Below are 13,568 nucleotides of genomic sequence, written 5' to 3' on the forward strand. Positions count from 1 at the left end.
ATCTTACTCCTCTGTTACTTTATAAAAAAATACACTTAATGCCCTATAAGTACGTAAGTATACTTTTTCTTTTGTTATGTGTTTTAATGTAATTATATTGACTCAGCTGGGTATTTCTGATGCTAAACATTATTTTAAACCACAGTTGATTATAATAAGAAGTGCATTTTACATTTCTTTTGATAGGGATAGACCACATCCCTCAAACATCATATCGGAACGATAGCGACCAACTGATTACAAACAGTCCACAATAAAGAAAATTTGATATATTGAGAAAAAGCTATGTCCATTAATAGATGCGAATAGCTGAGTACAAATAATAAATACACATATATGTTCAGGTATTTAAAATAAACGATTTTCAAAATATATAATTAACTTTATTATAAAAATAAACAAATTATTTGAAAAATAATTAACATAATTAACTTATTTATTAAACTTAGCATTAATCAGTCGATTCGGCGTGTTTCAGCTGAAAAAGAAATTGTTTATTAAATGAAATGTACAACCAATGCAACAAAAATACTTACACTTCTAACTCCCCATAATCCCTTCTTCTTTAATTTTTCTAATGAAGTGCTTTTTAAAGGATTCTGAAAAATATCCTAAAACAAAAAGTAATTAAAGTATATAAATCAGGAATTTATTGTTAAAAGAATGATAGTGAACTCTGCCTGGATTGGTATGAGCTGAATTGAGTAGCTCTATAACCGATGCAGCCGGTCCCAAGCCCGGATAAAAGAGGAGGGATAGAGGAGTAACACCTCTACAAAAAACCAGGATTCAGCTGACCCGGATGATAGCACCCTGTGAGGGTCCCTGGCTGGGGTACAGGTGAAAACCGGTCAACGGTCTCGAGAGCAGAGGATGGCTGGAAAAGTCACAATGGTCGAGAGGGCGGAAGAACCAAGAGCGTCTGATCCAGAATGGGCGGCTGAAGAAACAGTCCTCCAAACGGGGGTTGTGACGTTAGAAATTACCAATCTAACACACAGAGAAACATAGGGGTAAGAAAAACGAAAATCGCAAGATAAAAAAGCCAAATACGGAAACACATCCCCAGGGTGGAAATGCACACCTCTGATACCATCGGATACGGGGGGGGGGGGCAATGTTGCGAAGAGTTCGGAAGACCCAGTCTTATCAAAGCTCAACCAAAAATCAAAACGAAGAAAAGATAGAATATTCATAGTTGCAACATGGAATATACAAAAAGGCGACGAAAGTTATCAAGGAGTTTAGAGAAAGCAACATCGACATACTAGTAACAACAGAAACCAAAAAGAAAGGAAATGAAACGAAAACAATAGAAGACCATATCCACTGCTGGAGCGGAGTTAATAAAGAATGTAGAGCAAAGGCAGTAGTGGGAATACTAATCAAAAATAAGTGAAAGAACAGGGTTAGAACATGGGAACCAATCAACGAGAGAATAATTAAAATGCATATAGACAAATACGGTAAAGAGACAGTGATACTCGGAGTATATGCACCAACAGACGATTCTCCGAGAGTAGAAAAAGAACATTTCCCGGAACAACATCAACATCAAATAGAGCTAATTAAGAAGAACGTGGAGATAATTATAACAGGAGACCTTAACGGCAGAACCGGAAGGAAAGAAAACGATAAAGTAGTGGGGAGATTTGGAGAGGATGAACAAAACGATAACGGAGAACGTCTGATTGAATAATGCGGATTCTTCAGACATAAAAATATTCATAAATATACAAGCAAGAAACACGAAAACTGAAATCGATAATAGACTACATAATAATCAAACAAGATACCACAATAAAGATCAAAGATGTGCGAGTCAGAAGAGGAGCAGAATGTGGAACGGACCATAGACTACTGACAGCAAAAATGGGTATTAATTGGAAACATAACAAACCCCCTCTACAGAAGAACCGTTGAACACTATAAGAGAAAAACAATACAATATAGAACTACCCCAACAAAAATCAATATTGTCAATATATACCAAGTATAATCAATATATACCAACAACGTCTAGACCAAAAACCTAATAGAATTTCGATCCGGCAACATCGAAGAAATATACGAGCATATAAAGGCGAGTATAAAGCAAGCAGCATTCGAAGCCCTTGGAGAAAAAGAACATATAACAAATAAACAGCACTATTATGAAATAAATGAACCAACAAAAAGAATAATTCAAGAAAAAAAAGCAACTATACAGAAAATAGCTGACTACAAACAACGATGAAGTTTATAAAGAATATAGAGAAAAAGATAGAGAGGTGAAAAAACAAATAACACAACAAAAGGATGAAGAATGGGAAAGAACCTGCTTAAATATTGAAACATGCATAGGAGGTACAAGAACTTCGGAGTCATGGAAAGTACTGAGGGGATTGAAACAAAACTCAAAAGAAAAAATTAAATTGGGAAATATACAGGACAAAGAATGGAAGGATTATTACAAGGAACTATTAACAGAACAAAGACTACAATTCATTGGAAAAGAAAACAGGCGAAGACGAGGCAGGGTATAGCACATTTTTTATATCGCTACACTACATCAGGGAGCAGCAGATACTACAACAAGTTTCTTATCAATTTCACTGAGTTTTGCTGTTCAGTTAACAACAAACTTGACATTCTTGAATAAAAATAGTATTAACTCCCGGAAAAAGAGTTGCCATCTTCAAAGTTATTACGATTTTTGCATCGACTAAGTAATCGGTAATTTTGAGTTTTTGTTTGAAAATGGATACGTTCTCAGTCTACCAGTGTAAAAATTGGTTAAATAATAATAATTGGCTAGTTAATACAAAGACCATACATAATTTACAACTTTCACTTTACTTACTTTCTCTAGTGCTGCCTGTTTTTCCTTGGACATGTACTGAAGCAATAGAGCAGCAAATTCAGGTTTGCCCAAATCAACACAAGTTTGAATAATTTTATCGAAATTTAAAGAAAACGATACTGGACAAGACTAAAAAATAAAAATTGTATTAAAAACAAACTAAACACAACGAAACATAATAGAAAAGTTTATACAGTGTGTAAAAGCCAAATGGAATAAATTCATTATTTAGGTTACTGTACATATTTATAAAAAATCCCGAAACACGTCAATTTTAAATTATAACTTGACATTCTTTAACGTGAAAATGCAACCCCTACCTTCAACCCCCTTAAAATGACAGGTACAACCCCCAATTTTTAAAATAGGAAGTATAGACTTGTGATATATCGTTTGAAAGGTCTTTTCATTCTTCATTCAAAAATGTTGTCGCTTTCAAGCTTATTAAGATTAATTAAGATAAAATAAATTAAAATCATGTAGTTACCGAAATTCGCTAAAATATACTCAAAACTTATTTCCCGTTTAGGTCTTGATAAAGAGAAAGTGAACAAAAACCATAGCAATGTGGTTTTTAGATGGTAACCATTAAAAAACTTTAAAGAATTTCCGTGGCAACGTTTTAGTTTAAGTAAAAAGTTCGTTCAATTCAATTCTGAAAAATGGTTAGATTAACGGAAATGCATAAAATAACAGTGTTACAAATGATTGATTACGGAGATAACACCCGAACACAACAGGAAGTAACTCGCCTATTTCATGAGAAATTTCCTAATTTACCGCCTATATCCCAAGGAACAATAAGTAAAATAGAGAAGCAGTTTCGCGAGTTTGGTCATGTAAGGCAGATAAAAAAAGCAGCTGCCGATGCACTGAGTGATGAACTCAAATTAGATATGTTGCTTGAGTTTCAGGAAAATCCACATACATCGAGTAGATAGGCATCCACTACATTCAATGCTAGCCATCGATAGTAAACATATTAAAAGAAAATAAATTGCATCCCTATAAGATGATACCTACTCAGGAGCTCATGAAAGACGATTTTGATAGGAGAACTTTTTTTTGTGAGCAAATGATGGACATGTTGGATAACAATATTATCCAATTAGAAGACGTTATGTTTTCTGATGAGTGTACTTTTTCACTTAACGGTCATGCTAATCGGCAAAATTGCCGCTACTGGGCCACGGAAAATCCTCACTGGATGAGAGAAGAACACACTCAATACCCTGAAAAGGTTAATGTTTGGGCAGGGATTGTAGGAAACAATATCATTGGTCCCTTTTTCATTGAGGACAACTTGAATGGCAACAATTATTTGGCACTACTTCAAAATGATGTCATTCCAACGTTGGCAAATTTATATCCTGATCCAGGAAACCCTCAAGTTCCAGCGAATACGATATGGTTTCAGAAGGATGGAGCACCACCACATTACCAACTTAATGTCCGGCAGTACCTCGATACAATATTTCCCAATCGGTGGATAGGGAGGCGAGGATCGATTGAATGGCCAGCGCAATCACCTGATCTTACATTATTAGATTTCTTTTTATGGGGATATGTAAAGAGCCATGTGTACAAAACTAAACCTTCTGATTTAAATGACTTAAAAGAACGAATAACGCTTGCGATTAGGTCGATCACGCCTGTTATGTTAAATAATGTTAGAAGACAGTTTTATTTGAGATTAGGATGTTGCCAAGACGTTCGCGGTGAACATTTTGAACATCTACTTCATTAACATTCATAGTTCTTTTTCGTGCTCTACATTTTATTACGTTTTGCATTACATTTTAGTTTTTGATTGTATTGTAGCGAATTTCGGTAACCACATGATTTTAATTTATTTTATCTTAATTAATCTTAATAAACTTGAAAGCGACAACATTTTTGAATGGAGAATGAAAAGACCTTTCAAACGATATATCACAAGCCATCACATTATATTATATTATAAATAATGAATTTATTCCATTTGGCTTTTACACACTGTATATATACAGTAGACTCCCTCTATAACGAGAACTGAAATGAAAGACTAATTACCTCGTTATAAGCCAATCTCGTTATATCAGACAATCATAATACTGTGCATACATATGAATCTGTAGTTTTCTAAACCATTAACTTCCTATAGTGAAGCCATTCGGAGCAATATAAGATGCTAATAAATATTGTTTAAATGGCGTTTTTGAAAAAAAGTTATTTACTTTTATTGTCAATGAAATATATTAAAACATAAAAGAGTTGTTTACTTTTATTATCAATGATATACGTTAAAACAAAAAATCTGTACTTATATTTTTTTCCAACTACATAATGTATAAAGCGTATTTTCAAGGATAACATAAACTATTGCTTCTGCAATTTTAAGAACTCGGTCATTTTTAACTGCTTTAAATGGTCCAGTATCATTCTATCATATTTTCTAAAGATGTGAAACAGTTGTATTTATTCATTGTAAAGAAGTTTATTGCGGGCTGCAGTTAAGTTTATTGAGGGACTGTTTGAAAAGGTATTTATTTATAGCCACGACCCGACCAAAAACGTAAAAAACACGTTTTTGGATCTTATTTTATCTCGTTATAACCAAATTTGCCTCGCTCACGGGACATCTAATGTATCTCGTTATAAGCGAAACCTCGTAATAACCGTGTTCGTTATAGAGGGAGTATACTGTATATATATATATATATATATATATATATATATATATATATATATATATATATATTGATACGATTAGGGTTTATAGAAAATAATTTATAAGTTATATACTACATAATATTAGATATTTGGTTGTTTTAAATAAGTTATATACTAGAGAATTTTATAAAAATATATTTATGTGAGGGCATTTTAAGAAATTAGCATATAATAATTGTAAAAAGTTGTATTTTAGTAGTTATGATTTTGTAGATATATTTAAGTGAGCCATGTGACTAGGAACACACTATACCCTCCATTCCAAGTGTCATTTTAAGAATTTTACGAATATAAGTGGGGTTATAGTTGTTTAAAATGTGTAGTTTATTAAATTAGAATGTTAAGTTACTAATTTAATTATATATTCTGATCTGAAAAGCCTAAATGTAAACAAAATTATCAATAAAAAATGAACGAATTCTCCAGAATGCAGAATTTGACCATTGTTTACGGTCGAACATTCTCGAAATAATGATTATGGCGGTGGATCGAACAGATATTTTTTTCGAGAACATCTATATAGAAGTAATAGAACAAATTGGAACATGATCTCTTACCAGATGATTCTAGAATATCCAAAAAAATATAAATACCCGTGATTTGGATTCAAGAGGGCAGTTTTTAGTCAGAAGTCAGGCCAGTTTTATTATGAAAGTTAGTAGACACATTTAGTTAGTGAAGTAAATTGTTCAGAATTTTCAAGAAGTCAGTCAGAAAAGTTTAGTAAGAAATATGAAAGTTAGTTGGAGTCAGTGAATCAGTTACAAATAGTCCAATTGTTTAATATAGTGAGTTAAATGAAGATTAAAAATTATGCATATATTTTAATGCACATTTATAATTATACACAAATAATTATTGAAGATTAAAAAAGTATATTAGAAGAATATTGGAAGGAATTAAAATTATATTATGATTGGAGATTAGTATAAATCAACTTATAATAATTAGATATTGGTATATTGAAAAGAAGAATAAATATAAATGCTGTTTGCTGGTTTGCTTGGTGGTGTATAAATGCTGGTGAAGAAAAATATATCTTAAATTGGTAGAAGCTGATAATTGGAAAAAGTAATTTCACAAAAAACAAGGATAACCGAAGTACGAAGACATTCAGTGGTGATTAGAATATATATAGTGGAAAACAGTTCATTTAGGCATTCAGTGAAAGAAAGGTACAAAATTTTGTTAATATAATTTAGTTAGTGTCATAACAGTTTCAATTCTGAAGATAGTTTGTTTAAATTTTACATTGTCTATAGAATTTAATTAGTTTTATAAGAATATCAATTTAAAGATAGTTTATTTTAAATTTACATTGGCTAGGTTAGATATATATATATATATGTGTGTTTCAGAATAGTTATAATAAAGATAATTAAAAAAAGTACTTACAAACTAATTCTTTGAGAACCGCGATAAAAACCCTATATTATTAAAAATACTCATTGCTCATCATTCAAACAAAAAACACATAACAAATTTGGCACCCAACGCGGTGGCTCTCTATTTAAAAGAATTAGTTTGGGAAGATAAGTGCTCTCATATAATTAAATTAATTATCAGTAGAAAGAAAAAATTATAGATTTTATTTTTAATTATATTTGAACAAGTAAAGTCTCAAAATGTCTCAAGGAAAGAAAGGTACAAGAAGCAAAAAGAATGAAGAAGATGTGGAAGTAGAAACACAACCTATACAAGAGGAGAGTTTAGTTCAAGTTCCACAAGATACTGCAGAAATGAATCTAGAAAGAGAGGAAAATGTCAATATGGCAGCTTTGATGTCATTAATGATGCGGATGAACAAGACAATGGAAGAGAATTCAAAAGAAATCAAAGAAGACATGAAAAAAATGGAACAGAAAATGGAAGAGAATACGAAAAAAATGGAAGAGAATTCAAAAGAAATCAAAGAAGACATAAAAAAATTGGAAGAGAATTCAAAAGAAGTCAAAGAAGACATGAAAAAAATGGAACAGAAATTGGAAGAGAATTATAGAAAATTAGAAAAGAAAATAGAAGATAATAATAATAAAATTGTAAAACAAATGGATAAAAAACTTGAAGCTGCAGAGAAAAAAGTAGCAAATGAAATAAAAAGTATACGGAATGACTACAAGAAAAGGATAGACAATGAGAGGACAGAAGTAAAGAGGATTATTCAAGATAATAAGATAGATATAGAACAGAAAATAGAGTTGCAAAAATGTAACTTAGAAGTAAAAATTAACGAAGACAGGAGAAACACAGAAGAAAAATTAGACGATATACAACAAAATATCCAAATAAATTGTAATCAAATAAGAAATGTGGAACAGAGAATAGATGATATTTCACAAATGAGAGACATAGGGAGACCTTACTTAAATTTAACAAATGAGACTGGGATTAAATTTTCTGGTAATATAAAAAATTTGCATCCTAGAGTATACATAAATAGTTTAAAACATAAATTAAGATTTGTGAATAATATTAATGATATTAAAGATTATATTAGAATGACATTAAATGACAATGCAGCAACTTGGTTTGCTAGTATTGAGAATGATTTAGATAATTTACAAACATTTGAAAATAAATTTTTAAATTATTATTGGGGTGAATTAGAGCAAGCCAAGTTTAGAGAAATTCTATATTTTGGAAAGTATAATCACAATTTAAAATCAAATATGGTAGATTATGCATTGAAACTGATAACAGTTGCAAAATATTTAGAACCACCACTTAGAGAGGAAGAAACAGTCTTAAATGTATCTAGACATTTTGATGCTGATGTTGTCCAAACAGTAACTGTACAAAATATTCAAACAATAGATAGTTTTATTAATTTTATTCAAAGAATACAAAGAGGCAATATGACAAGTAATAGTAATAATAACAACAGAAAAAACAATAATAACTTTCAATATAATAAAAATGATAATCAACAATATAGACAATCATATAATAATTATAGATATGTTGATAGTTTACAAAATTTTAATAATAATAATAGTAATCAAAATAGACAGAATTTTAATAACAATACTAGTTATAATAGACAACATTTTAATAACAGTACTAATAATAATAGACAAGATTTTAACAATAGAAGAAATACAGAGCGACCTAACTATAACAGACAGGTAAATTGTGTACAAAGGAATAGGAGCTGCGAAGACAGGGAACGAAATAGTACAAGGCAAGAAAATGTGAGTAGAAGTCATAGTAGGGAAAGACATAGGACATCAGATCCAAGTGGTCAGATACAATCTGAAAATTCTAATAATCAAAATTTTGTGCAGTAAACTTTCTGAATTACAAGTTAGGCCATTGCTATTATGAAAAACCTTCTGAATTTATTTCTCTAGATGAAGATAAAATTATTGAATCTATTAATTTAATTTATATAAATGCTTTGGCCAAAAATAAAATGATTAAGATTATGATAGATACTGGTTCAGAAAGTACTTTAGTCTCGGAGAATTTTATTTTTAATACATTAAAATTATCAGATATAATAAAGATTCCAAAAATTAAAATTGTTGGTGCAAATAATAAGAAGTTGGGTGAAATTGATAAACTAGCCAATTTTAAAATTAATATTCTTAATAAAGAAATTAATATGCAAGGATTTATTGTCAAGGATTTATGTGTTGATATATTAATGGGAAATGATGAATTGGAAAAGAAGAAAGTAAAGATAGATTTTGAAGAAAGAATGGTAACTTTGGAAGGGCAAATAATTAAATTTATGCAGAAAGATGAGGTAGAAGAAGGAATAAGAGTTGATAGGATATTATTAAAAGAAAATAATGATGTTTATGAAGAAGAAATGTACTTTGATGATAGGGATATGTCCAAAAAGAATGTAAAGAATAATTATTGTAGTGAATATTTAAGGAATGGAAATTTTAAGCAGATGGATGCCTACGAGGTGGAGTGCGTAAAATTGGAAGCAAGGAATAATGAGTACATAATGAAGAATAATGTTATTTGTAAAGAAGAAGATATGATGAAAGTTTTAAATTGCCCTGAAGAATATAAATCAATAGTCATTTCCATATTGCAGCAACACAAGGGACTTGTCAATAAAGAAAATAGAATTGCACAAAATTATATCCATAGTATAAAAGTTAAAGAAGAAAAAGATTTTAAAACAAAATCATACCCAATACCATATAAATACAGAGAAGAAGTAAACACAACAATTAATAATATGTTAGAAGATGGAATCATTGAGAAAGCAGACACACGTTTTATTAACCCCATAGTAGTAGTACGAAAAAGATCAGGTGAAATCAGGTTATGTTTGGATGCAAGGAATATTAACAAGATTACTGAAAAGCAATTTGAAGCACCAATGAGTATAGATGGAATCTTAGGAAGAATTACAGGAATGTCATTTTTCACTAAAATCGATTTACAGCATAGTTTCTGGTTAATACCTCTAGAAAGAAAAAGTAGACAGTATACAGGATTTCAGATAGATGGAGTAGTATATCAATTCAAAGTAGTACCATTTGGACTTCAATCATCTTGCAGTGCTCTATGTAGATGTCTTCATGATATTTTGAATCAATTTGACATCATACTTGTTGAATTTTGTATATATGGAAATTAATTTGTACCCTAAAAATCATAATTTGGGGTTAGACACAAAATTGATACTATAATTGCTATAAAAATGTCTTTCTAATATAATAAAGTGAAAAAACTTACCAATTTATATTGATGAAAGTTATTTTGAATGAAAATAATTCCTAGATTTTGTCTATAAATAAACAGAACACCATATCGATTACATTTTTAATTAAGGTTATATTTTATTCTCTGATATCGCATCCATTGCTCCATTTGACATGACAGTTTGACCATAGAATAGCTGAACTGTGCTCCGTTGTTCTCTGCTTTGACATAGACAGCGAACAGGGATGTATTTAACACATTTTAAATAAAAAAAAAATTGAATTATTAATTTATTAAATTTAATAAGGTATGAGAAAATTAATATTTAAAAAAATAATAAGTAAATTATTTATTTTAAATATTATTTTGGGGTATTGATACGATTAGGGTTTATAGAAAATAATTTATAAGTTATATACTACATAATATTAGATATTTGGTTGTTTTAAATAAGTTATATACTAGAGAATTTTATAAAAATATATTTATGTGAGGGCATTTTAAGAAATTAGCATATAATAATTGTAAAAAGTTGTATTTTAGTAGTTATGATTTTGTAGATATATTTAAGTGAGCCATGTGACTAGGCAACACACTATACCCTCCATTCCAAGTGTCATTTTAAGAATTTTACGAATATAAGTGGGGTTATAGTTGTTTAAAATGTGTAGTTTATTAAATTAGAATGTTAAGTTACTAATTTAATTATATATTCTGATCTGAAAAGCCTAAATGTAAACAAAATTATCAATAAAAAATGAACGAATTCTCCAGAATGCAGAATTTGACCATTGTTTACGGTCGAACATTCTCGAAATAATGATTATGGCGGTGGATCGAACAGATATTTTTTTCGAGAACATCTATATAGAAGTAATAGAACAAATTGGAACATGATCTCTTACCAGATGATTCTAGAATATCCAAAAAGATATAAATACCCGTGATTTGGATTCAAGAGGGCAGTTTTTAGTCAGAAGTCAGGCCAGTTTTATTATGAAAGTTAGTAGACACATTTAGTTAGTGAAGTAAATTGTTCAGAATTTTCAAGAAGTCAGTCAGAAAAGTTTAGTAAGAAATATGAAAGTTAGTTGGAGTCAGTGAATCAGTTACAAATAGTCCAATTGTTTAATATAGTGAGTTAAATGAAGATTAAAAATTATGCATATATTTTAATGCACATTTATAATTATACACAAATAATTATTGAAGATTAAAAAAGTATATTAGAAGAATATTGGAAGGAATTAAAATTATATTATGATTGGAGATTAGTATAAATCAACTTATAATAATTAGATATTGGTATATTGAAAAGAAGAATAAATATAAATGCTGTTTGCTGGTTTGCTTGGTGGTGTATAAATGCTGGTGAAGAAAAATATATCTTAAATTGGTAGAAGCTGATAATTGGAAAAAGTAATTTCACAAAAAACAAGGATAACCGAAGTACGAAGACATTCAGTGGTGATTAGAATATATATAGTGGAAAACAGTTCATTTAGGCATTCAGTGAAAGAAAGGTACAAAATTTTGTTAATATAATTTAGTTAGTGTCATAACAGTTTCAATTCTGAAGATAGTTTGTTTAAATTTTACATTGTCTATAGAATTTAATTAGTTTTATAAGAATATCAATTTAAAGATAGTTTATTTTAAATTTACATTGGCTAGGTTAGATATATATATATATATATGTGTGTTTCAGAATAGTTATAATAAAGATAATTAAAAAAAGTACTTACAAACTAATTCTTTGAGAACCGCGATAAAAACCCTATATTATTAAAAATACTCATTGCTCATCATTCAAACAAAAAACACATCATAACAATTTATATATATATATATATATATATATATATATATATATATATATATATATATATATATCGTCAATTATCATTGATATGGATTCGACGCGGTTCAACTCGGAAGACTGTTGAGTTAAATATTAATTCCTGTAATAGTATTAATCTTAGATCTAGGTTTAATTGTACTAACCACGGAAATCTTTCGAAACATATATATATATATATATATATATATATATATATATATATATATATATATATATATATATATATATATATAATATATATATATAATATATATATATATATACATAATATATATATACATAATATATATATATATATATATATATATATATATATATATATATATATATACATTAACTCATTTTTTTTGGTCATTTTACTGATGTCCACTTTTTAGTTTTTAAACCTTAATTAAACTTAATATTACCTTTTTATTTCATTTAAGCATTTTATTAGAAATTATTATACTATAAACTTACCTGAATAGTTAAGAAATTATTCACTAAAACTGCTTCCAAATTTTCATCTGATATATTTGATATTTGATGGAAAGATTTATCTATAATCGCCTGCCAAGCATTAATATATAACTTTTTATCACGTTTGTTTTTAAGGTACTCCACATATATTTTCAGCTCTTCTATCTAAAAGGGATTAATAATAAATATTACAAAATATTGCAATAACTGATCAAGTAAATTCTTCTACCGACTATATATGTCCCCCTATTTACAAATTACTGACAATTTGGACTTTTTATTGCACTTTCTGAAGCATGAGACACTTAATATTTTTAGGATGTGTTCCTAAGACTAGCTTATTTAAGGATACTGGCAATCTGCTTCCTTTACTGCCAACATTTTGTACAAATTTATAAAATCTTACGTTTTAAAATTTCTTAAAACTTTTCTTAAAATAAATTATACAAACTTTAATATAAAATTAAAAACGCAAATGTTTTGGACAAATTTACCTAAAAATATATATCAACTTAATTAAATTCATTTAAATATTAATATTTTTCGTAGTCTGACATATTAGTATTTATAATATATTAAAGAATTCTTTACTATTTTTATTGCCAAACATATTTAAAAAGATGATTTATTTAAGGGATTATTACCATCTAGAATACAAAAAAAATAGAAGATTACAAAAAAAATGTTTTTTTCTATGGTTTATGTTTTTTAAAGGTGGCGCCAAAAATTTTTAGTCCAAAACATACTTCTCCATGGAGGCCAGTTAATCTCTAAAACGGCACTTCTGAAATATAAAATTGGAGAAGTATTTTAAAAAATAAGTGGCTTAAGTGACAGTTTACCAAAAAAATTGAAAATTCTTAAAATAAAACAAAATGGCGGAGACTTGAAAGAATTGTTAAAAAACTGACCATTTCAGTCACATAAATTTTATTATTATTTTTTTGGTTAGCTTGTGGTGAATTATCATAGAGAAAACCAAAACAAACACAATGCATTAAAGTTTATTAAAATCGACCGACTGGA

General features: G+C 28.7%; 1 protein-coding gene across 3 annotated transcripts in view; it reads right to left on the reverse strand.

Annotated features, from left to right (window-relative positions):
* Positions 1–363: 363 nt before the first annotated feature.
* Positions 364–13,568, reverse strand: part of rod (kinetochore component rough deal) — a 157,706-nt gene continuing 144,501 nt past the window's right edge. For all 3 annotated transcript variants that reach the window (XM_072531606.1, XM_072531605.1, XM_072531607.1), the window contains 4 exons: positions 12,543–12,707; positions 2,843–2,971; positions 537–611; positions 364–478 (listed from right to left, as the gene is read on the reverse strand). In XM_072531606.1, coding sequence (XP_072387707.1) covers positions 452–478; positions 537–611; positions 2,843–2,971; positions 12,543–12,707 — 396 coding nt within the window. In that variant the 3' untranslated portion in view covers positions 364–451. The remainder of the gene's footprint in view (positions 479–536; positions 612–2,842; positions 2,972–12,542; positions 12,708–13,568) is intronic.

This window comes from Diabrotica undecimpunctata, chromosome 5, assembly GCF_040954645.1.
Source record: "Diabrotica undecimpunctata isolate CICGRU chromosome 5, icDiaUnde3, whole genome shotgun sequence".
Classification (NCBI taxonomy): Eukaryota; Metazoa; Arthropoda; class Insecta; order Coleoptera; family Chrysomelidae; genus Diabrotica; species Diabrotica undecimpunctata.